Source organism: Pollicipes pollicipes, unplaced genomic scaffold, assembly GCF_011947565.3.
Source record: "Pollicipes pollicipes isolate AB1234 unplaced genomic scaffold, Ppol_2.1 Scaffold_6138;HRSCAF=7277_pilon_pilon_pilon, whole genome shotgun sequence".
NCBI classification, from domain to species: Eukaryota; Metazoa; Arthropoda; class Thecostraca; order Pollicipedomorpha; family Pollicipedidae; genus Pollicipes; species Pollicipes pollicipes.
In genome coordinates, this window is record NW_023596818.1 from 7,454,539 (window position 1) to 7,480,081 (window position 25,543).

The 25,543-nt window shown below is 52.2% G+C and overlaps 2 protein-coding genes across 2 annotated transcripts; one reads left to right on the forward strand and one right to left on the reverse strand.

The window, feature by feature from the left end:
* Nucleotides 1-1,341: 1,341 nt before the first annotated feature.
* Nucleotides 1,342-10,033, forward strand: LOC119105914 (ubiquitin-conjugating enzyme E2 W-like). Its single transcript, XM_037229475.1, has 7 exons — nucleotides 1,342-1,474; nucleotides 3,953-4,029; nucleotides 5,179-5,270; nucleotides 6,723-6,825; nucleotides 8,407-8,562; nucleotides 9,602-9,677; nucleotides 9,955-10,033. Exons 2-7 carry the CDS (start codon nucleotides 4,012-4,014, stop codon nucleotides 9,966-9,968), a joined length of 459 nt encoding a protein of 152 aa, XP_037085370.1. The 5' UTR covers nucleotides 1,342-1,474; nucleotides 3,953-4,011; the 3' UTR covers nucleotides 9,969-10,033.
* A 2,479-nt stretch (nucleotides 10,034-12,512) lies between these two features.
* On the reverse strand, nucleotides 12,513-23,555 carry LOC119106304 (uncharacterized). The gene is made up of 4 exons (XM_037229920.1): nucleotides 23,076-23,555; nucleotides 15,084-15,232; nucleotides 14,489-14,666; nucleotides 12,513-13,297 (listed from the first exon to the last, which is right to left on the reverse strand). Exons 1-4 carry the CDS (start codon nucleotides 23,226-23,228, stop codon nucleotides 13,178-13,180), a joined length of 600 nt encoding a protein of 199 aa, XP_037085815.1. The 5' UTR covers nucleotides 23,229-23,555; the 3' UTR covers nucleotides 12,513-13,177.
* Nucleotides 23,556-25,543: the final 1,988 nt, after the last annotated feature.

Here is a 25,543-nt window from a genome sequence, read left to right on the forward strand (position 1 = left end):
CACCCTCTCATCTGCGTCACCTGCCCGGAGGCGAGCCTGACCTGGGATGAATGTGTGATGCGCGCGCTCAGCTCTGGCCACGGCCTGAAGACCCGCTGTCGACTCTGCCGGCTGCCAGCCGTCCGGTGCAGTCGCCAGGGAAGGACCGTCATGTGGCACGGCTGCCACGTGTCACGACAGCTGGCGCGGGTCAAATTCGACAAGGTGGCGGCGCGGCTGGAGGGTGTGCCAGTGACGACGCCGCAGCCACGGCTACGTCGCTGTCACGAGTGTGGCATGCAGTTCAAGGGGAAGCTGACACCTCTCTTACAGCACGTGATGGACGCGTCCCATGCAGTGCAGCGTCATTGCACCACGTGTCAGTTCCCGGTATTCGCGTACACGCTGAACGCCGAGTATCGCGAGCTGCATGTGTGCGTCGGTGGAATTCAGTGGCTACAGGAGCACGAGGCCGCGCACCTCAGACGTGACAGTGGCTCGCCGAAACAAGATCCGGTCGAAGCACCAGAAGGCACGGCCTCCGATTAACTGGGTGCAGCTGCAGCTCCAACAGAGCCAAGCACGACATGGAGTACCGCCCTTGGTAGTCTTGAGCGCGAAATCGCTTTAGGACACATGCTTTCAGTCCTTTTTATAGGCATGTGTCACTCAGCAATGCTTAACTATCATATCCTATGAATCAATTCCGTAAAGCGCCACTTGCGTCGAGCTTACTAAGGCTTTATTGCGTAGCAGAACGTTTAGTAGAGTGGCAGTCGCCGTATAACACAAGAATAAACATCGAACTGAGAGTGTGAGAATACTCCCCCCCCCCCCCCCCCCCGTAAGTTGACCTGAGGATATCTCTCCGGTATGTCTTGTTATCGTGCCCAAATTTGCAGTAGCCTTTGGAGCACCTATCTTTCCCTTCCTGTTGCGCTGTGCCGGAATCGCTCTGCTTTGATGAATAAACGATTTTTTCCGGGTCCGCACACCCAAGCCGTGTGAGAGGCTGGAACAAGTGTGGAGTTGTCTGAACCACGATGCATTTAACGTGAAAAGCTGGTGCAGCTTGATACTTCACGGCGGCGGCTGGCGCGGCGTGCCGGCTAACGACACGAGAATATTACATTTCGGACTCCGGCAGTAACCGAGGGTCACTTTGGAAGCCTTGTCACTTTTATGTCAGTTTCCGTTATTCATGGAGGGTGTGTAAGTCCTCTGTTTGGGTGTATAAGCGCCACACATCGTTGCGGAGGGCGCAAGCGCAGGCGCAGCACGTTCTTTTCACTTTGGATTTTGAAACACACCTTAGATAGAGTGAACCTTGACTCTACCAGAGAAAGTCTGGCGGCGGTCGGGCCTTGCATTGCCCTGGTCAGGCCTGAGAGTAAACATTTGGGGAAGCGGGGTGTGCTGTGGGCGTATGATTGTAATTTGAAACCATTATTCGTCGTCGTGGGGTCCGGGAAGACGGTTCCAGGTGGACCGGAGGGTACGTAGGATAGGTGCATACCGGGTTTTCCACCTGCCGCCTCCATTGTTGATAGTAAATTCATTAACAGCGTCAATCTAATTGTGAGGAATTGCTTGCTTAAGTCTGATCTTTTTAACTGTCTCTGTCACATTTAGTGGTGGTTTTAATAGTTGTATTCTGCATATTTTAGCACCCAAAAAGTGCATGTGCATGAAAAGTAGGCACCTTTCTAGCTATGTTTGGTCTCATCGAAGATGCACTGTGGAAGTAGATCATATCTTCTTCCACAGGGTATGTCTGGTGACATGTCCTCCATCCAAGTCAAAAATTTATGACTGTGCATGAGGCTGATACACCATGTAAAAATATTGTGATGATATGCACATGAGAAATTCATGAAATTGTGTCTGTCTTCTCAGAGCCAAATTGTCCGCCTTTGAATTGTGGGACATGTGTTTAGGCCGAGTGGGCAGGTGGTTAACACATCACCCTCTCAAGTGGTGGGCGTCAGTTCCAATCGTAGTGACAGCAGGGTCCTTTCACAGCGTCATTGGTATGGAGGAAGTATACTGAATGCTTATGCTGGGATGCAACATAGTTTTGTCAACAGTACCAGATAAATTCCATAGAACAGTGTTCTAAATTGACACTGTTCAGCTCCTGCAAGCAACAATGACCACTTTTGTCTCCAAAATTCAGGATGAGAGGGTGAATTTGGGTTTAAGATCATCTTGCAAGTCTTTTGTTATATCACCAAGCAATTGAACAAATAGGTTATGTGAGCAACTTTGCCTAACACAATTCTAAACCTATTTATACACTAAATTCTGCACTCATGCATTCTGTCATTTGCCCTTGCATCTTATCTTCCCTCTTCCTCCTTGAACCCAACCTGGAGCCTTGTTGCAGTGGCTGCCCCTGACAGACCACAAAATGTTATTTTTTGATTAGGCTGAGAGGGGCACACATGATAAGTGTTTTGTCAATTATGTCTGTAACTTCTCTAAACATAACAAAAAATTGCATGTCTGGGTATAAGAAGGGCCGAGATTCAGATCAGCCTTTGGTCAATTATTGTTTTGTCCCATTGTTATAAACATCATATTTAGTCATTTGTTTGACTAATCAAGGACCAACACCCAACAATAGCTTCCCATGACATATCAGTATGCTTAGGACAAGGTTGAACACATTTGGGACACTACAATAACTTGTTGGTTTGATTTCCCAGGGATGTTACAACTGACTTCAGATATGTAACCTTGAGCGCATGTCACACACATAAACACACAATGCACGTATCCTGAACCATGCTTGGACTGCATGCGATCACTGCTACGACTTTCTCAGTTCTTTTTTGTTAGAAAATCATTCAACCAAACAGTCATACACAATGGATATTATGAACTCCTGAGACATCAGCATGTGATGTAATATTATGCACTCCTGAGACATCAGTATGTGATGTAATATTATGCACTCCTGAGACATCAGTATGTGATGTAATATTATGCACTCCTGAGACATCAGTATGTGATGTAATATTATGCACTCCTGAGACATCAGTATGTGATGTAATATTATGCACTCCTGAGACATCAGTATGTGATGTAATATTATGCACTCCTGAGACATCAGTATGTGATGTAATATTATGCACTCCTGAGACATCAGTATGTGATGTAATATTATGCACTCCTGAGACATCAGTATGTGATGTAATATTATGCAGGTTTTTAACTCCATAATCAGGCAGATAGCCCTGATTATCTGTGCAGTGCAAATGCCAAAGTCCTTCACTATGTCCTGCTTCATAATGCCCACCTGTGTAGAAGTATTTGGTGTCTCAGATCTTCACATATCTGGCTTCACTGCTGAGCTGTATTTGCATGCATGTGCATGTGTGCAACTCACATTCTATAGAGGTTTCTAAAGAGGTGTTCATCATTGTTATCCAGACATTAGAAGACAGCTGGTGTCTGTGCCTGTTTTTCATTATTTGTTTCATAATCATCAGCAGAAGTTAAACTTTAAAGACAAAAATAAGCTACCAGTCACCACCGCAATCAGCGCACTATAAACTCCAATAAACAACAACAGAAGTTCCATCAGTGCCTCCACAAATCGTTGATTGATTGTTTGACATATCAGCTCAATATACCTCTTTGATCCTTGCAGTACTCTGCTGTTAATAATGACACTAGTTGGCGATCCTTTAGTGACATGCGATGCTAGTGCCATAGAGGCTCTTGGAATCAATGTCCGGCCATGTTTATCTGCCATGAATCTGCGGGTCTGACACATGCATATAGAAACCTGACATATGGTGTCCAGGATTAGAAAGAGAATATGCTGAAGCATTCCCCCACGACCATCCTCGATTCGTTAGGTCGCGACTGCCATGTACCAAGTCGCAAGTTCGATCTTGATCACCATTCTGATGCCTGCCATCACGCTACAATATTCATTATTACGGAAACCGATGCCTTCCCACAGCTGTGTAAATCGCGTGGTCTGGCCGAAGTCTCCCTCAGCCTCGAACCGGCGGCGCGGCCATGGCGAATCCAGCCGAGGTAAGTGTGGCAGCAGGCTCGTGAAGCCCCTTCCGGATCCGGGCGTGAAGAAGGCTGCATTGTGAGCCCGCGGACAGGACTGACGTCGGCCGGCCCGGACTGGGGTGTACCAGGCCATCACCTGACCCTCTTTGGGGGGGGGGGGGGGGAGAGGGTCATGTAGCTGCTCATCAATTGGCCCTTGCCTGAGGGTAGGGGAACGTGTTATAAGTTGTCCCGATCTGGGACGTACGCATTGTATGTTTGCCTCATACAGTGCAGCTGTATGAGGGTCTGTATGCAGCTATCTGTATGCAGCCGCAGAGTAAGCACCTGCAGGCACGAGTTGTAGCGAGGCGTATGTTGGTTGATCGTTTCCTTCCTCATCATCTAACATGTGGAGCTTTCTTCACGCAGTTTGTCTTGCTTGTCGTTTGTGATTATTTACCTTTCTCCCATATTGATGGTGGCGGTGATATGAAGTGTAAGTTATTTGGTAGGTCATTATTCTTTAAAACTGAGTGGCTGCACTAAATGGTAACACCCAATGGATGAGCGGGCCGTTCTTGCCCCGCGTCGTTGATAAGGGTCCTATCAATGCGGCCTGTCACGTCGCGTCCCCTCCCCCCCCCCCCCCCCCTGCCCCGGCTGATATCTGCTGTGTTTTTGTACGCTTACGAGACGAGGATATGTTGCCATTACAAACTTCCCGCAATGTAATATGTTTTTAAAGGTGACTCCTCCTCTCCCTTCGGTTAGTTCCTGCCAGGTGTTTCCCGAAGTTGGGTGGAACGCCAACAACATTGCTCATTGAAACCACTGTCTTCGCTTCGGTCTCACTGGGCGCTAACGTTCCTTGGTCGGTTTGTGCCTGAACATGATCTTGTACGTTTGTCCTTTCTGATGAACGTTTCAAATGTTGTGGCTTTAACGCCTTGATCTGTTTGCTAATCGGCAATTAAGCTGCAAGGCGATTTATGTGTGATTGATTTTAACTCCAATGAAGGCACCTGCGTACATACGGATTCGAGTGTTTGCATTCCTGTCCTGTACAACGTGCCCAGCCCTCACGAGAGGCTTACACAGGTGAAGCTCGTGTGGACCTATCACTGCTGGTGGGCCCTTCCGGTGCGGTGTGGTGGCTTCACGTATGCGGCGGCCCTGTTTCAGCGGCGGCTGCAGAAGGAGCTGATGAACCTGACCACTGAGCCGCCGCCGGGCGTCACCGTTAACCCAGAGGAGATCGGTGACAACCTCTCGGAGTGAGTGTGTTGCGCCACATCTAGTGACGCACTCCGTACTTCTCCATCTGATGTTGCACTTGCGACGGAGCGATAGCAGGACCCAGGCAGGCGGGCACGCGACAACGGCATCGGCCTTATCCGCTTCCTTCTCGGCACAACAACAGGGAAAGACTGCCGAGATACCGGGCCACGTCAGACGCCGGCGAAAATGCGAGCAGAATAGGGCATTCGTTTATTGCGCTGCGTGTTTCGTCTTAAGTAACGGGGGGTATTAGGCCATCTACGGAGACATGGAAATGAGACTGCGAAATTAATAATTTAAGAAACTGAAAAACTGACAATGTCGCCGGAAGTGAGAACAATGCAAACAGAGACGCCCCAATGCAGAAAAGGTCAGAATATGCCCGTAAACGCTTACATGTTCAACTTGGTTGACGCGCCAGTAACGAAAACGCCACCGTCGGGCGCGTAGGAGCACCGCAAGTGGGTACCACCTACCATTTTTGCGGTCACTGTCACACGGGCACCCTGTATGCCACAACGGTCACACTTGATGGCGTGCCCTTACCCCTCCGAGTGAGTGTCACACGTGATGACATGCCTCTGCCTCTCCGAGTGAGTGTCACACCTGATGTTTCCTTACCCCTTCGAGTGAGTATCACACCTGATGTTCCCCTGCCTCTCCGAGTTAGATCACACCTGATGTTTCCCTACTTATCCGAGTGAGCGTCACACCTGGTGTTCCCTTACCCCTTCGAGTGAGTATCACACCTGATGACGTGCCCCTACCCCTCCGAGTGAGTGCCACACCTGATGACGTGCCCCTACCTCTCCGAGTGAGTGTCACACCTGATGACGTGTCCCTATCTGTCCGAGTGAGTGGCACAATCTCGACACCACAGCTGCGACAGTCAATTTGAAACACATGGGTCCGGCGCGTCAGTTTTAATGCTTTATTGGTGAGCCTCCGTCCCTAAAAAAAAAAAAATGTTGCGCACGTGTGACATAACGGTGAATTGAATGCGATCTGCGTTTCGGATGTCTGTCTGTTGGGGCACGATGCGTGGTTTCCGGCATTTTCGCGTCACGCGACCTGTGCCCTTCCCTATGGCCTAGCAGCTCGTCGGGGTAACTAACCTGACCCCACGTGGCCTCGCCCTGGCTCCCCGCTGCGACTGGACAGTCACGGTGGCTGCTCTAACGTGTTTGACCGTTTGGCCCCACAACATAGTGTGTGATCTCGTCTTCCGTGACCTTGTGTGTGTGACATGACCCCCGCCCTGGCACTGCTCAGTGACTACCTGTCCGTCGCCCCCTCCCTCTGAGGTGGCCCGATCTCTTGTGACCTGACCTCTTGTGACCTGACCTCCGCGACCCACCGCAGCGGGGCATTGCGTGGCCGGTGCCTCCTCGCGCGTGACCTGACCGCAGTGACCTGATGTGTGACCTGACCGACGCGTCTCGCCGCAGCTGGACGGTGACCGTGGCCGGCCCGGCGTCCTCGCTGTACGAGGGCGAGACGTACCGCCTCAACTTCCGCTTCAGCCAAAAGTACCCGTTCGATTCGCCAGAGGTAACGTATCTCCACGTGTCTTGCGACGGCGGACGTCTTCAAACCTGTGGGTGGGGATGGGGGATGGGGAGGGGGTCAGGGAGAGGTGCAGTCTGCAGATGGGACAGAGCTGTGTTGTCGAGGTTCGCGCTGATATGGATACGTATTGGCTGGAAATCGACGGAATTTCATGGCGGTTTTGGACAGCTGTCAGTGCGTGGTAGGGTAATTTCCGGTGTATGCGTTTTTGACGTGCACTTTCGGTGCGCCGCTGCATCAGTATCGTCGCCTTGAAAGCTGGCATGTTTGTGGACCGTCAGGCTGGAAAGGGAAAATCACAATAACATCAGTAAATCATATTCGGGCGGCACAGCTGAGTGAGCCCCAGTATGTCTGCACACCGCAACGCTCCTAGCACCTAAGTTGGCGCGCGGCAAACAGGCCAAAGTGATCTTGGTGCAAGGGAGAAGCTGTATTTGCGCGGCGTAACAATTCGTATTCGTATTCGTATTCGTAGTGGGCGGCGCGGTATTTTTTGACGACAGGGCTAAAAATGTATATTTGGATTTATTTACTTTATAGTTGAAGGTAACATGTAAGAAAGAACATTGGTTGTATTTGGCAGCGATAATACGAACGGAAGTTTTAGCGTTTGATGTAGTTTGATCAACTCGGCGATAAAGTTTTCCGAACCTCTGGGGAACCGGGAAAGCAAGCTTGATTGAAATCATTAGAAGCTGCCAGGTTTTGGGGGCGGGGTGGTCAGCAGGTGGGGAATAGATGACGTAATCGGCGCGATCGCCGTGCCGAAGCCACGTGAGTCGGCCCTGGAGATCCGCAATCTGTGGCAGCCTGTCTGCACGGTCCCCGCCAGTGGGAGGTGTTGCCCTTCGCCTGGTGTACTGGCGCAGACGTCGGTAGGCTGACGAGTGCTGGAGCGCTGCACGGCCTCGCGCCCGGTGCGCCTGGAGACCCGCATTAGCGTCCTGGAGCCATGTGGTGACTGCTCGACCAACCATGCTCTGTTCTCCAAAGATCAAGGCGTGTCCGAGAAGCTCGATAAATCCCGCGCACGACGTGGGTGCGTCGGGGACTGGTCGGCCGTTGGCAGAACGATTAGATCCAATCGAAATTGTGGATTGCGACATTGTTCAAGTACTGTTGATAGTGGAAGTGCAGCAGCACGTGCATTTTCCGTTGAGGTGTGGATGAGCGGTGTCCTCCGGGTGCGCACGTGTTTTGACTCGTCTCTCTGACTCTATTTGACTCGACTGGCTCACATCAAGGGAACGCAGTACACCTGGGAGGGGTTGTATATCCTCCCATTGTCAGAGGATGTGGCAGTAAGTGGAGTGGACTTTCTGGCTTGCTTTTCGTGTGCGATTGCTACCTTTATAGAGATTGTGTATCATTAAGCCTGAACGGCCGTATCGCTCCGTCTCGCCCCTCCGCGCCCTACGGCGTCGGGTTTCTGCGCCGCTAGATCCGGTAGCCGTTGTGACACCACTGTGGCGAGACGAAAGTGTTCACCGGGCTGGAACGGATCTGCGATGCCACCTAGTGGACAAGCGACTAACTTGTGCTCGGTCTCTGCGCCGCCAGGTGGTATTCCTGCGCCCCAATATCCCCGTACATCCGCACATCTACAGTAACGGCCACATCTGCCTTTCGATCCTGACCGAGGACTGGTCGCCGGCGCTCTCCGTCGCCTCCGTCTGCCTCTCCATCACGTCCATGCTCTCTAGCTGCAAGGACAAGGTGAGTGCTGCACGCAGCCTACCGGACTGAGTCCGGCGTGTGTGTGATGGTGACGCCGGAGCTAGGGCTGCCAACGGCTGGCATTGCATTGTGTCCGAGAATGCAGCAGTTAATGGTAAGACGTGGACCGTAAGAAGACCAGCAGAAGTGCGGAATTAGGACTCAGATTCACGGCGCGGTGTTCTTCCTCGCAGATTCGCAGCGATGTCTGTATCCGCCTAGGCTTCACCCCGACCCAGCCCCCCCCCCCCTGCCTTGCTCCTGTAACCTCCCCACCCCTCTCCCGGCGTCCAAGGGGTCCAATCGAGCTGAAGGGAGGCTGATCGCTTAATGAAACAAGGAGAAAAGTCCTTTGAAAGAGGGCTGCAGCTCAGCTTGGGCAGGAGATTGTGCCCGCATCATTTCCATGGATGAGGACAATGGCACATGCCTGATGCTCTATTTGAAGACCTCTGGCGCAACCGTATGTGATCCATGCAGTCAATCAGCAGTTGTGGCTAGTGAGAGGTAAGGGGCCACTATGCGTCACACTAGTGGCGATGGGGTAACAGTCGTGGGGTTCAGTCGCTTTTGTCAATGTGCGGATTACCATGAGGCACACGTGGAACTTAGCAGACAGGACAGTTGCGCCCCCACAGGCCGAAAAGCACTATCTATATGCAGGTCTGCGGGTATTGGTGCGATGTGGAGACTTGCAAGCGATCTGAATCATGTGGTTACAGTGATCCCATCCCCTCCCCAGGGCATGCAGGATGACCACACAATTCCTGGCCATCGCCTGTCGCCAGCAGCGGTCTCCGTGCGGAATCTCGAGCTTGCTCTGCGACGAAGCGCAGGACTTACGGCGTTTGTACTGGCGCAGGCGCGTGGCGGGATGCCCCGTACAGTTGTCCTGTTATGCGTGTCCTGTTGGCCGTGGTGTTTGCTGGGCTTACGTGCTGCCGTGTCCTGTTGGCTGGCGGGTGTACTGGTCTCACGTGCCGCCGCTGTCCTGCTGCCTAGCGGGGTACTGGTCTCACGTGCCACCGCTGTGTTGCAGAAGCGGCCGCCAGACGATGCCTTCTACGTGAAAACGTGCAACAAAAACCCCAAAAAGACCCGATGGTGGTATCATGGTAAGAAAAGTGCCGCTGGCAGCTGACCTCTGATTGACAGCTAGATGGGCGGTTACACTCGTGCTGCTTTCGGAGCGTTAAGATGGTCGCCCAGCGCTTTGCTTCGCGACATCCGACAGCGTGCTTTGGTTTCATGCCGACATCTTGTTCGTTTCGCGCTTTGGGATCATGCCGACATCGGTGGGTTTGGAACCGTCTGCCGGGACTTGCTGGAATGGTCTGATAGCTGCGGTGGAGAGGATCTCGAGCGCTGACGCAACGCACCCTCCTTTTCCAGATGACACAGTGTGATGCTAAGCGGGCCTAGTGTCGCGGTCGCTTGTCTGTGATGGTGGCGCCTCACCGCGGAGGACGAGTGACATTGCCGGCCGGCCCGTGAGCGAGCCTTTCCGTGTGCTTGTCCAGCTTTAATGGAGCGCCAGCTCGTCAGGCGGCGCCGGCCGCCGGGCCCTCTGCTGGCCTCTGGCACGCGGCGCCGGCCGCCGGGCCCTCTGCTGGCCTCTGGCATGCGTGCGGACAGACACCCGGCCGACTGGGCGGCGCTCTGTGTACGCGGTCCACCGGCGGTCGGCCCGGCGCGAGGCCCACCCGGACGGGGCGCCGGCCGCCCGCACCGCGTCGGCCTGTAGTGAGTTTAATTATCGAGTCCCATCGGGCGCTCGCCCTGTTTGCCTTAGGCTCGTTGCACGCTCAGCGCATGCCGCGGCATGGTAGCCATTCCTCGATAGGCCTATTTTATTTTCTTACCTGTGCAAGTCACCCTCTGCACGCGAGTGCTGGGGCGTCGTCGCCCGCCGGTCAGGGCACGGTCACTCGCCCAGGCGCTGCTGGCGCGGTCAGGTCACTGCTGGACCGCGCCGCCGCCGGGGGCTAGCGAGTCGGAGTGCCCTGAGGGAAGTCAGGCTTGGTTGCTGTGTGTTAAATATTTGTTGTTTCACGCGGTTTGTGGTGAACCCGGTTTAGCCCGTGAGGGAAGTTGTATTCTGGCAATCACGCATTGGACTTTGAGGGATTTTAATACTTGAGATAGCGTTTAGTAGTGTGATTTCAATACATGGCGAGACAATTCCAGCATGGTGTGGTTCGGGTGCGTGCCATATCTCAACCCAGCCGAAACGTTGAAGTGTGTTCTTCCTCGAACCCATTCGCCCATCAACTTGATTCTGCATTCGACACGTGCGACCATGAAGAAAACCGTGTCCTCGTGCGGAAGACGCCGTGCGCTGCCAGTCACTTTCATCTTCAGCCTTCAGTGGGTCAGCCTTCCCGTCTCTCGTTGAGCTCCCGTGTTCTCTGCGCCACTTCTTCGAGTGAAATCCGCTTGCGACAATCGCCGCAACACCCCTTGCGATTTGTAGCTTTGCGACTGCCGGGTTATTATGGGGTGCCGTGACAGCTACGCTGATTGCGTTTGTCAGGCATGTGCGCTCGCCCACCGCGATGACCATGTGCTGCACCTGAGTCCGGCCGTCACCGGAGCATTCTTGTGTCTGTGTGTCAACAGAGCACCTCTCTCACATAGTCCAGACTGTACATTTCAACTGGGCGTTGCCATTGATCCCACACAAACTGCGGCCACTTCAAAACGACTTCTCGGAGTCCGGGGTCACAGAAGTGATCTGACGCCTCGTGTACTCCGTCTGACAGGGTCAGCACGTTGGGGCATGGTGCTGCGCTGGGGTACGCCGGATAGCACGGGTCCTCAGGCTGCCCCCTGCTGGGAGACGTCCCGCCATACCGGTGCCTGCTGAGGGCCCGCGTGAAGCGACCACCTGCTGGGAGAGGTTCCGCCACATCTGTGCCTACTGAGGGCCCACGTAAAGCAGCCACCTGCTGGGAGAGGTCCCGCCACCGGTGCCTGCTGAGGGCCCACATAAAGCGGCCACGTGCTGGGAGAGGTCCCGCCACTGGTGTCTGGTGAGGGCCCACGTAAAGCGGTCACCTGCTGGGAGAGGTCCCGCCACTGTTGCTTGCTGAGGGCTCACATAAGGCTGCCACCCGTTAGGAGAGGTCCCGCCACCGGTGCCTGCTGAGGGCCCACGTGAAGCGGCCACCTGCTGGGAGAGGTCCCGCCACCGGTGCCCGCTGAGGGCCCACGTGAAGCGGCCACCTGCTGGGAGAGGTCCCGCAACTGGTGCCCGCTGAGGGCCCACGTAAAGCGGCCACCTGCTGGGAGAGGTCCCGCAACTGGTGCCTGCTGAGGTCCCACGTGAAGCGGCCAGCTGACCATCTGCACCAGAGGAACAACATTGGAGTTTGTATTTACGTTGCATGAGTGACCTGGCCACCAGCCGCTCTGGTTCACCAGCTCGTTCTGCGGTATATACGAGGACCATGTGGCAGAATAGAACTTTCATAGACTGGGTGCTGACAGGACGCGGAATCTGAGGCGATCCACACCACGATTATCCGCTATCTACTCATCAGTGGCGTTTATGTAAAAATGGCGAGTAAAATGTACCATTTGTTGTCCCATATCCGCGCAGGATGCAATTTCGAAGGGTTTAACTTGTAGAGTTATTTTGTGCAGCTTTGCGTCTTTCAGAAATCTGCCCATTTTAGTATGTCGAGGGGTGCAAGCAGCGTTGGGTGGGAAGGCCATTCAGACAAGTGGTAATCGGTGGGGACCCAGGTGCTAGCTTGCTTTTGGATGGAGATAAAATAGGCGGAATCAGTCGGGTTTTGTGTGTGTCAGGCAGGATCAGTAGATTTACGATGTGTAACAGAGAGTTCATAAAACGTTGCGCTCATGCACAGACTCGCGGCCTAAATTTCATGAAGGGGGGGGGGGGGTCAGACCATAGGACTCTTCTTAGTAAAGCCAAAGCAGATCGCGAATTCAACTCGTTTGAATGTATTGGTTTAATTGATAATCTCACTTCATTTTCGAATCCAGTGTGCACTGATTTTAAACCCCCATCACAGGGCACGTACGGCGGTAAAATATCACAAAATTGTTGACCTGAGGGGAGGGAGTAGGCGGTATTCCCTCCCTGACTGTGTGCACGATCAGGTATGATTCCAATCAAATATCTTCAGAAAGTATGATTGTTACCGAGTCAGAATTCACTCGAGCATGTTTGCCGCAATCAGCTTGATGTGTCTTTTGGCACGAATGATATGAGTCGACTTGCACAGTAATATTGTTCTCAGTAATATTGTTATCAGTCTCATCGGCCCAGCGGGGATTCATTGAAGTGTTTTTAACTGGAATCAGACGTTACTTGACTTAGACATGGAAATTACATGTAATGTCCCATTTCGACACCAAGCGGACACAATATATTCAACCATTGATGACGTCTGTCTTATTTTGGAAAGTATTCTAATATGAACCCGCCGGCAGGCGCAATACCGAACGCATGATGTTCTCGGCTGTTGTCATTCGAACCGACTCACTTGAAACTGTTGCCAGAACCTACATCTCCTAATAACACATGTGTCGGGATGTGAGAAGGCACGGGGGTCTATCAACATCCGGTGGGTCACATCCTGTGGTCTCAGACCGCGGCCGGGTGGAGCGGGATGCTGGTCTCGGACCCGTCCACTCCCGTCAACACCAGGTTGTCCACGGCGATGGCATCCAGCTTGTGGTTGCGTCGGAAGCCGAAAATGCAGATCTGTCGAACAGAGTGCGGCCTCGGTCACCGTCACCAATGAACTATGTGACGCATGCGTGCAGCGGGGGTCTTTGTTCACTCATGGAATGATGCCCTCACGACATGCATGCCCGTATATCGCGCAGGTGGCCACCAAATCTGTGGAGTCGGATCGCGGTACTCGGCATTGGCCTTTGCGTGGGTGTGTGACTCAAGGTGGTGCGTGAGGCGTGGTGACTCAAAGTGGTGCGTGCGGCGTGTGACTCAAGGCGGTGCGTGCGGCGTGTGACTCAAGGTGGTGCGTGCGGCATGTGACTCAAGGTGGTGCGTGGGGCGTTGTAACTCAAGGTGGTACGTGGGGCGTGTGACTCAAGGTGGTGCGTGGGGAGTGTAACTCAAGGTGGTGCGTGGGGCGTGTGACTCAAGGTGGGTGCGTTGGGGTGGTGGCGTGGGGGCGTGTGACTCAAGGTGGTGCGTGGGGCGTGTGACTCAAGGTGGTGCGTGGAGCGTGTGACTCAATGTGGTACGTGGGGCGTGTGACTCAAGGTGGTGCGTGGGGTGTGGAACTCAAGGTGGTGCGTGGGGCGTGTGACTCAAAATGGTGCGTGGGGCGTGTAACTCAAGGTGGTGCGTGGGGCGTGTAACTCAAGGTGGTGCGTGGGGCGTGTGACTCAAGGTGGTGCGTGGGGCGTGTGACTCAAGGTGGTGCGTGGAGCGTGTGGCTCAAAGTGGTACATGGGACGTGTGACTCAAGGTGGTGCGTGGAGCGTGTGACTCAAGGTGGTGTGTGGGGCGTGTAACTCATGGTGTGTGGGGCGTGTGACTCATGGTGGTGCGTGGGGCGTGTAACTCAAGGTGCTACGTGGGGCGTGTAACTCAAGGTGGTACGTGGGGCGTGTAACTCAAGGTGGTACGTGGGGCGTGTGACTCAATGTGGTGCGTGGGGCGCGGACCTCTTCGCACAGTGCGTGAACACCTGAACTACGCGCTAACGGATGACGTCTAGAGCCGCCATTTAGGCGATAAGCTGTGGCGCCTCAGGTAACAAGCCGAAACACAAGTCGAGTAGTCAAGTTTGATGAGGACGTCAGGATGACCTGACTAGGTCATGCATACCTTCCAAAAATGATGGCATATTTTCTCGCTCGGAGGGTGACATGCGTCGATGTTGAGTCATTAAGCGGGTGTGGGAGTCTTCTCGGTCTGGCTTACCCTGGACTGGGTAGTCTGCGACGCCGGCACATCAGCCTCGGCCTGACGCCACTCGTTGTTGTCGGGTGTGGCGTAGGAGGAGAGATCGAGGAACGGGTTCAGCTCCTGGCCGCCCTCCACCCTCTTCAGGATCAGGTTAGCTGCTCCGATATACATCGACCGGATCCAGTAGCTCAGTCTGCGTGCATCGACCGGTTGTTTGAGAACGAGTTATCGTTATGCTCGCCAACATTCTAGCAACAACCGTACATGCACTGTGCAGGGCTCGAGGATTCTTGACTATGAAGATTCCGTTGCTCGGCGCGAGAAAATGCAAGCATAAATTGCTCGCTTGCGTAAATGATGCGCTACTAGGGACAAACGAACCACTGCTGTCGTTTGTAAGCCCGTTTTGGAGTTGCGCTTTGAGTGTTTCCCTACTCGAGCAAGGCAAATTCGCTGTACGCTCCGTTCTCGGCCCCCAAATCCCGGCCAGGGAGTCCCATACCTCCTGTTGCAACACGCCCCAGTTCGGATCATGCGCGGCGCACGATCACGGCCGGGCCACCCCCGACCATGCTATGCCACAGATGGAGAACGGCACTGTGGTCATTACTTGATCTTGGCTCCGGCCGGGAAGGTCAGCAACGGACTGTAGAGATGGGCAGCCGCCGAGTCCTTTCCCTCGTTGGGGAAGACCATGGTGACGCCCGAGTCGCCGTCAGGTCTCTGCGGCATGTCCAGGTCGGAGGCGTTCCTCCAGAGCTGCGGCGGAGCGCCTGCCAGCGTTAGCAGGGTAGGAGGGCCTGGTGGGGTGAGGTCGGGGCGTGTAACACACAGACAGCCATGAACGTGACGCACAGATGTGCGGCCAACGCGGCTGATAGCTTCATCAGGCTATTGATCAGGCTATTGTTGTCTCAGAGTGAGCTTTAGCCAGCTTTAGCGAGATCGCGGTGACTTTAGCGAGCTTCGCCGAAGTCGTCACAACCTCGGGAGGCTGCCTGCTGGGTGTGGTGCTGACACGGAATTAAGAACGGAATTAATCGTGACGTAACAATCGATACGATATAAGGTAAGTTCATACCTTCACCAATGTACGTTATCTAGATAGCATAACCGCACCACCTTCTTGCTTCCTGTGTTCCGCTAAAGCAGTGAGCATGCCTGTCCGCCAGAGGCGGTCCGTGGAGACAGCAAATACGCCGTTTGACCCCGTTTGACCCAACATCACATGCTATCTAAAACTGCATAGGGTGTCGAAGAATTACGCGGACAGTAGTTATAGATCACCAACAGTGTTGTCGTTACGTTTCTCTAGATTTTGCTCTAGCACGCCAGTCGTATGATCACCAGACTGCTCGTTCTTCAAAGGCTGTGAAACATGGCAAACAGCCGAGCTTGACAAGGAATAGCCTTCCTTGTAACTATCCTCAAATCACAGCATGTTGTAGCGTAATTTTACCATTTTTGGCGCGTCCAATATAGTTGGGCGATTTCTCTGTGAGATTAACCCACCCAGTACACCCTCAAAGCATTAGTATTTGTCAAATTGTGTCCTGGGGCTGTTTGTGCCGGTCAGGTGGAGCCTGATAATTCTATTTCAGTCAAGTTGAGTGGTCAAAGTTATGAAAAGTTACAAAAAAGTTAGAAAAGTTACAGCCTGAGGCAAGTTGGAAGTCGCTTGTGACATAGGGTGTGTCAAGTGCGCTTTTCACTGCCACGAAATGTAGTAAACCCATCACTATTTATGTTCTGACTCTCCATAAAGCCCAAAATGCGAATTCGGAGCTTTTGTGACCTTGGGTCATGATTACGAAAAATACGCGTGAACTTAGGCCAAACGTCACACGATGTATATCAATGGCTTTGAAAGTAAGAATTTGTGTTTGCACAAGATAAGCATCGATGTGTTTTCTTCATGACTAGTCCATGAAAACGGGGTTTTATCTACATGGTCCTGCGATCGATCATGGTAGCAGGCCATGTCCGGACTAAAGTTGACCAGTGTTAGAACTTTTAGCAGTGGTCTGCTCCAGTGACAAGCTCGGTGGGTGATGACGGCATGTATGTTTCGCATGTAATGAATGGTCATTTCTTATCAAAAGGTGAACCAATCAACAACTTTGAACACCATCGGGGAAGTGGGATGAGGCTGTAATAATGTGCATAACACACACAGCACACGCATCGCCTGTGAGTGGTACTGCTGACATGAAAACTGGAAGTCTCCGACCGACCGTAACATATTTCCAGATAAGTGCTTTCAAATGCACATTTGATTGAATCTATGTACTCATGTAAATTAGTTGGGAGGAATAGGATCCCGCAGTCTCATCAGCAGCGACATGAATCGCTCAACTTCTGGTAACAACGCACACTAGTTTCGGATTCGCTACCGCATATGCATGACAATGAGATATTTACGGTATTCCAATCACGTGCCGCTAGCATGCTGTTTCACCTGGTGTTCTGCTGTCCTAAATTGAAAGTGAAAAGTGTCTCGGCAATGAGATCCTTCCTTCGCGACGGAATGGAGCAGTCGGGTTTCGGGTTTCGCTTCACGCTCGAAGGTACGGTGACTAGTTGCAGTCCGCAGCCGACGACGGGCGGCGACGCGGTTGGCGTAGTCATTCTGAACCACATAAAGCAAAGGTGCATAGGGCGCTTCGAGAGGCTGGGGAAAACCTCATCAATGAAGCTAAAAGCCTTACCGGTGAGGGAGAGCTTTTGAAACAAGTCAAAACGCTGAACGTGCTTGTCCATGTTCATGCTTTCTTCATTCTCCAATCCATCCCCACTGCCCACCCTCCAAAGCCGGCTAGCTCCATTGGTACAGCAGTGTGCTCCCGATCACGGGACTCCGGTTCGAATCCCCGCAGCTGCACGGTGGCGTAATCACACAATGGCGTATCGAGGAGAATATGAACTAAGCAGACAAATTGTAGCGTCTAGAGCAGTATTTTCAACTTTAAAGTTATACGTGAGCTTGTTTCATCATGTCTGATGCCTGCTTCAAAATCTTCAAGTATTCCCTTTAACATAGGTTAAATAATTGGTCAGTGCAATGGAAGATGCGCATTTCATTTCATCAAGTGCGTTTTCGTTCTTGCTACTGGTTAAGGTAACCACTGAATTATACTGTGGTCAAAAGTAATAAAATGGGGCAATCTCAGCTCAAGCATGGCCGGTCGACATGTAATACGCTTTTAAGGTCCAAGGAGATAAAACCACACTGATGCCATGACTTTATTGTTAACCAGAAAGCAAGGGGATTATCTTGAGGAAACCAAAATTCTTACTTTCGAAGCCGTTGTAGGTCATTGCGTGACCTTTGACCTACGGTCACGCCGTCATTCTTTGAAATAGTGAATTAAGGTCAGAAAAGCTTCAATGGGTATCTTTTGCTTCATAGTGCAAGAACATGGATAGTTGGATGTGTTTGTCAGTTAAAATGGCAGATAAAAGCGGATTTGAAACAACCCATGTCGCACGGCACCTCCAACTTGCCCTAGGCACTAATTTTTTACCCCTCGACCTGAACAAATTAAAATCGTCAGATTCAGCTTCAGCGCTGCTCATAACGCTGTGTTGCAATTTTGAGGTAAACTCTTGATTTGAGGATGTAAAATTTGGCAGTGGGGGAATCGATCTCAAAAAGGATGACTCAGTTGTATGTTTGATGTTATTTAGGATGCATCTAACTAAAGCCCCGCCATTGCCATGCTGGCCCGGTTTTTTTTTTGCTCTGCACTCAGGGGCGCACGCAAGGTGGAGCACAGGAGCTACGTACATCCCCATCTTAGGCGTCGAGGGATCTCCAAATCCCTGGGACCGACGATCAACGACCCGATTTGAGGGCCCAATGGGCCTGAAGGGATGACCGGAGGTCGTTCTCAGGGGCACGAAACTACGGTCCGAGACCCCAAATGTCAGTCAGAGGGCCTCTTGCAGCAACTGAGTCTCCTGGGATAAGGCAGGCTTCTACGTCAGCTAGAGACCACCGACACTGAGCAGTCGGTTGCGTACAGTCGGGATTTCCTAAGCATAGACAAGGCCGGGGCCCGCAATTCACCTTGTCCGGGGCCCCTGAAACAATTGAGGATCCCCTGTGTCGGTCAGGGAACCACAGTGCCCTACCGGAGGTCAACTACCGGCCATCAACGCCGAACAATCGGCTCCCGGTCCATTTGGGCCTCAGGGGCTCATTTCCCAAGCATGCACAAGGCCGGGGACCGCGATTTACGTTGACAGAGGCCCCTAAAGCAATGAGGGGCTCTGTGTTGGCCAGTGGTCCGCGGTGCCGCCTAACAGGGGGTCTTGTATTGGCCACGTTGGGGTTCCCACTCAAAACCCCCTGAAAAACGCCCCAGGCAGGATGATCTCTTAGGGTAATGTGAGCATGTCAGTGAGATATTACATTCTTCTCGTTTTCTATACGTTTTCTGCACAAGTCTACTCGTTTTATCCATGAACCCACCTTTGATTCAATCCTGTACCAATCTTGGGATGAGGTTTAATCACATTCTGGGTCGACCAAAGTCACGCGAATTCAATCGCGAATTTGACGTCGGCGAACGCTGGATACCTGTAGTTGTTGCAAGTTCAAGAATATTAGTTTAAGATCTCCAAGCCATATTGGGATAGAGTTTGGGTAAAATCCTACAAGTCACGTCAGCACGTCAGGCCGGATGGAGTAAGCCAATTACATGATCTTTGAGATAGCTGAAACACCTTTCAATCCTTTCTTAGAATATTTCATGTCATTGGATTGTAACACAGCGGATCACTCAACTTTGCTGACCTGACCGCGGCTCTCGTTGGAGCCACACACGCGGAATGTCAAGTACTGCGTTGTGTCAACACTGACAAATGCTGCAATATCAAAATAAGACATCCGTCAGAATGATGTTAAAAGAGGTCAGAGCAGGTCCAGATCAAGTTAGGCCAGGTCGAGTAGGTCAGATCATTAAAGCGGATGACATTTTCTGTGCCATCCAAGACCCAGAAAGGACTTCCAGAAAGCATTGAAATATGAAAACACGAGGCTCAACAGTGTGCTTCTCAAGAAGAAAATATGACATTTATCGACCTTTGATAAAACAGGAAGTGCTGCTTAAATGCTGCTATCAAATTAATGTAGATAAGTACCAGTCATATTCAAGGAATGACATTAGGAGCATTCGATTTGTATGGGTATTAGTAATATAACTAAGGTAACTTGATAGCGTCGTTTAACTAGTACTTCCTGGGATATCGAAGGTCGGTAGCTGTCAGCATAAGATCTCTGATCTAATAACGCCAAAAAGTGAGGAGATCATGTTCTGACTTGCTTATGTCAAGTACAAAAGAACAATGGTACAAATTGCATCAGCTGTGATCTCGCCGCTGGCTAAGGGTGCTGAGAAGAGTTGGTATGGTGAGGCTACTGCAGTAAACATATTTCAGTAAAGAAGGGTGCTTTGTGGAAAGTTCATGAGACAGCTGCCATACTTGCCGCATTCCACGAACTTGGCCTGAGCTCACTTACTTTGGCGTGCGGCAGTTTTATCTTCAGGAAACTGCTGACATGCTGTCATTTTCGAACTGAACAAATTCCGTCAATGTGATGATCAAATAGTGACCTTTGCCGGTGTCAAAATTTAGAGACGGCGCAGCTGACGAAAATCCAGAACTCCACCGCGGCACGGGGAAGTCAATTTCGAAACAAACTGTTGGGCCGTCAGAAGGAATCCTGGGGTTGTTAATATCTTTGTTCCATGGATCACCATGGGCCCAATGTCGGAACATGAACGAGTTCGGAGCCAGTCATCCACACGCATAAAAAGGTCCCCTCCCACGATAGCTGTATATTTGGTATTAATCGGTTACGATTGGATAAATATGAAACGTTTTGATATAACAGGTCGGCCACCGAGTGGTTACACGATGGACAAGATTCTCAAAATGGTGCTTAACGTTAGTCGGACAACGTTCATTTCTTCTTCGACCATTCTCGAAGAAATGGAGGGGCTTTCGGGAGCCCCGCCCGCTATGGCTAGATCAAATGTACCCATTCAAGGCTGGAGCACGTGGTTTGTTAAATGGACGATGACCAATACGTTGATCCTCAGTATATAGCTTTCTGAATGATTTGGGATGGGTTAAGTGCTGCGCACTCAACTCGTAAAGTAAATCGAGCTTGGCATCGTACCTCCGGTCGTATATGTGAGACCCGACGGTATAATTCCCAACAATCGTATATTAACGGAAAAAGCGCATTACTCATACAACATACGACGGGCTGTTGAAAATTCATGAGCATTCCTCAGTGAGAATTTACGTAAGCAAACAAAGTTACTTATATGACTCACTTTTTACGCTGCTAAGGAACCGCCGCTGTGCGGACCAGCTCTGACCCAGTTAGACCGGGTGGCGGTCCGGTAATTGACGGTACTCATTACGCGGTCACGCCCTGACCCTGCTGGGGCGGGGCCGACCGGCCGCCGGGGTGGCCTGCCTCCGTTCCTCTCTGCGTGGGCCGGGACCCTTCCTGAGCTGCCTAGGGCCGGTTGGGGTATGCTGGCTGGTCAGCGGCGGCGCCCATTCGTGGATCGCTCAACTGGAATACGAGATCTTACAGAGGCATGCTTTAAGTGGCGCTGGAGAGCAGAGGAACGCACGGCGTCAATGGTAGTTTCTGCTGGAACAATGCATTGAAACTGACCCAGCGTTCCATCGCTCCCCAGAGCTGGGTGGCTCGCCTTTGTCCTTATCTGGCCCTTTACATTGTTTGCAAACAGACAGAAAGCCTCGCATGGAACGCAGTATCAGGCGAAAAGAGCCTACGAGGCTGCGATTCGCCGATGGTAAGGCTCTTCCTCCATTAAGTTGTTCGGCGATCTACCGGTGGTAAAGCTCTTCCTCCATTAAGCTGTTCGGCGATCTACCGGCGGCAAAGCTCTACTTCCATTAAATTGTTCGGCGCGTGATGTCAACGCTGGGAAGGCCAACGACAAGCATGGGTGGATACGGCAGCTGCGTGAGTTAGGAAGTGATATGCGTTTGAGGGGATTGGACGATAATGATAAATTCAAAGAGCATGACCTATACTGGAATGATCTCTCAAGCATCTGTGCATATCTGGCAGTTTCAGGCCCTGATAGTCTCAGTGACGTGGCATTGACATGTGGGCGTAGATCGCTTGTTCTTCACGCCCAACGTCTTCAGTGTTTGATTGCTTGCGGTGGATCCCCTCGGAAGCGTTGGGCTGCCATGGGAGTCTCGTAACCCATGACATTTGTGGCGGCCGTCGGACCATGTTGAGCCTATGCTCCAGCAGGAGGAACTCCAAGCTCCTCCGACCTTTCCAAGTTGTGGATCGTTGCCAATACAAGCTCTTAACTTTCTGTAGAAAGTATCGGACCGTCTTTGATTTTGCACACGATCATTTTGGTTCGTGCCTGTCGCGAGAAATAGCCCACATGACCCATGTGTGTCGAAACTCCCTGTCTTCTGCATTGGCATGCTACCTTTGTACAGATCAAGGCACACGAATCCTCTGTTCCAGTTGCGTTGGAATCGTAGAGCTAGTTACGACTTCCCTGTTGTGCAAAGACACTAACTCCGCCACCTGAGTGATCCGAAGCAAGTGGTTATTTAACCTCACCATGATTCAGCGACTGGACGCACAATGACCGAACACGGCGTGATAAGGCTCCCCTCGTCGGAAAAGACGATCGCCTCGAGGAAAGCTCCAGCCTGCGGTAGCTGTCAAATGTCCGTCTGGGATCCCAGCGCCCAGCCGTCTGACCGACGCGACGCTCGACCACGGGCAGATCACGTGGAGACCTTCTGAGCATGACTGAATTCCGAAACTGTTTGTTGTCAGGCGGACACCAGCGTTTTACGCTCCCATCCCGCATGTCTGCCGCCTGACATTCGCACGCTCGTCAGATCAGTGCTGCACTGTACGCCAGAGGCGGGGACCCATGCTGCCATCGATAGCAGACCGTGCGACCGTCGGCATCTGTTGAAAAAAACAGAGCTACGCGATGTCAGAGTTGTCTGTTCCCGACTATAAGGGGCATTCGCGACATGACATGCGAGTATGGACGCAAAAGCGGCTACTGCATTTCGACTTGACGTAGGCATAACCTCGGTAAAGTGTTTATACGGCAGCAGACATGACATTAACAGCTCCTCCCACATTTCAGACCGCCTTTTCCTTTCAGGACTTTCGTAAGTGCTCTGAGTTCGGAGAACGTCTCTAAGAGCCAGCGATTTGCCTTGCGCATGAACCTAATTTATGTGTTATGTTTTGAGCGCATAACCTTTACATCATGGGTAGTAATGCTAAACAGATATGGAGGCAACCTTGAGAAAGGCGTGGCATATAACTCTCCCAGATCCCGCAATATAAGAGTGTATCTGAGGCACCTAACTCCCTGTTGATCAAACTTCGACTACATCATGTCATCCTGTTTTTTTCTCCTCGTTCTCGGGCAATCGGGTGACCATGACTCGACGCACCAAACATTTCCATAATTACCATAGAGTCTGGATGATCTGAGAGGAATTTCACTGACCGTGGACAGCCGACGGACAGGTCCGATAAGCCGTCACTCACCCAGTGCCCGCCGTTGTCGTCTGACCAGGTCTTCCAGTTGCTGCCCATGCCGTTCTCGAAATTCTCGATGATGTCGGCCGCGCAGCCGGTCAGCATGCCGCTCAGCGTGCTGACCAGCAGCAGCGACAGCAGCCCGCTCCTCAGGGTCGCCATCTCGAGAGGCAGCCTTGAGCCTTGCTGACAGGTGTGCCGCCTGATCCGCCCCGTTCTGGACGGCTCAAGATCCTGCTCCGACGCGCTCCTAACAGCCCGAGCTTCGAGTCCGATCCACCCGACACTGTTACAGCGAACTTCAAGCACCTTGCTGTCCCGTTCCAGCGCACTTTCGCCGATGTGACGCTTGCAGGCCTGCTCTGAACACTTGGCCGCTGTTCCGACCGGATGCGGGCTGCCGCGAGCTGCTCTGACGGAAGGGAGGGAGGGACTAGCGACCGCCTGGGGAGGGCTTAAGTACCGGCCCCTATCTCACCTCCGGCACCCGCTCCGCCACCCGGCTGGGGTCGGCTGGCTCTGCTCCGGGGGCAGCACCTGGGACGCTCCCGCCCAGCTATCGGTCCCGGCCGGCGACGTGTCCTGTTTGCATCATGGTGGAGGCAGACGCTTCTGGGAGCGGGTCAGCTGGCGGCTTGGTGGCGTCACAGTGTCATCACCGATATCGGCACGGAGGGTCACTCGCAAATGTTGGGATTTTAAAGCTACAACCTGTCGCTTTGACATTCGATGTCTAGTGCGTCGGTTGGCACAGCGGTGGCGCACGAATCATTAGTTAATTCTGAACTGACCTTTCGGAACTGATCATTTTTATTCCTTGAAGCCGATCATGAGACGACCAAATGCCGTTGTTACAACAAGCATGTAGATGCACAGACACTGCTCCAAACAGAGGAGTACGAATGGTTTTAAAATGGAGGGGGGGGGGGGGGGGGGGTGAGGCGCATTTCAACCGCAGCTGAAACCGGCCACCTGCCACCGCAGCCATGCGCAATTGCTTGCGTGTCGCAAAACAACACTGCGTGTTCTCAAGCTTCCTATTTTTACGTGTCTACCCGTATTGTCTAGCTGTCAACATTCGGAGTCACATACATATTAGTACATTCCATACATGGGGTAAGGAGGGGGCACGTTCCCCAGCGGCTATTATTTGCGCACGCCCCTGCATACAAACGAAGTCAGGAACTAAGTCGGTGGACGTATGATGATGAACGGGACGCGACACGAATATGGTTACCGTTTCCGTGAAACGGCTTTGCACGAGACGGCTTCTTCAGTATCTCCCAAACCGACGCGTTTCAGGGCTGGCCTCTCGAAACACTGGCCGCGACCGTGCGCAGACCCGGGACATCGCCGTGCCCCCGACCGCCTGTCATCGGCGAGCAGCGCGAGCATAGGTGGCGCTGCAGTCGCCCGAGACGCCGCGTGACTGCAGCCGAGCCCGTGCGTCGGCCGGCCGGGGGCCTCCAAATGTGCCGCCTCGGCAGCTGAATGCTATTGATTTTGTTACATCTGCTCACTGGACCGTCTACGGCGCCGCGATCTGACGATGTATGCGGTAAAAATGGCAGCCATTTTGGCTGGGCGCGGCGCGGATCTTGCGTTATTGCCGCAGCCGAGGCGTCGCCCGCGCTAAGGACGATGGTATTGTCGGTATCTGTCTGGATTACCAGGCGCAGGTGCTACACATGTGGTCATTCGTCGCGGGAATTCATCACTGACGAGTAAATAATGGCTGGTAATTTTTTCGTGCTTTCTGAAACATAAAGGGATATTTCCTCCTTTACGAAATGCAATACAACACATCCTTCCTAGAGGGCTAGATTGTTTTAAGTTAAAAATAGTAAATTGGATATTGTTGATGCCAGATTTCAATAGGTGGCCCTTTTCCACATGAGGCCTTCCATTTCATATATATATACACAATGAAATTTCTACACGAGCGTGTTTATGTATTTATGTAGGTATGCATACATGTATGTATGCATGGTCTACGTCAGCTTCGATTGTCTTTGGCTTTCAGCCATTAACGCCCATCGATTATTCCTCGTCCGAGCTGAACAGGTACTAAATGTCTTCGGTTTTGACCTCTGAGCTCAGGCCGGTTGCCCCGAGGCCACACACCAACAAATATACTCCACACCTCGGGCAGGGTGATGACCCCAAACGGGGTCAACGGGGTCACGATCGGGTTCAAGTCAGAAGCAGCAGAACTTAATGCTGCCGATCAGCACGATCTCACTAGAGTTCAAACAAGATGACCTGAGGTCACAGAGGTACGTTATGAACCCCCAGATGAAACGGAGCGGCTTGGGTCTGAAGCCAGCAGGCTGAGGTGGATTGCAATTAAAACTGAGAGGTTCGCCAACCATCGTGCCTTTCTTGTCGCCTGTAAAGCAGACTTTTGCGTGTCGTAGGGTGTCTTTCCTGAATGATTCCATCATTTGGACGCTGACGTACAAGCAAACCACATGATT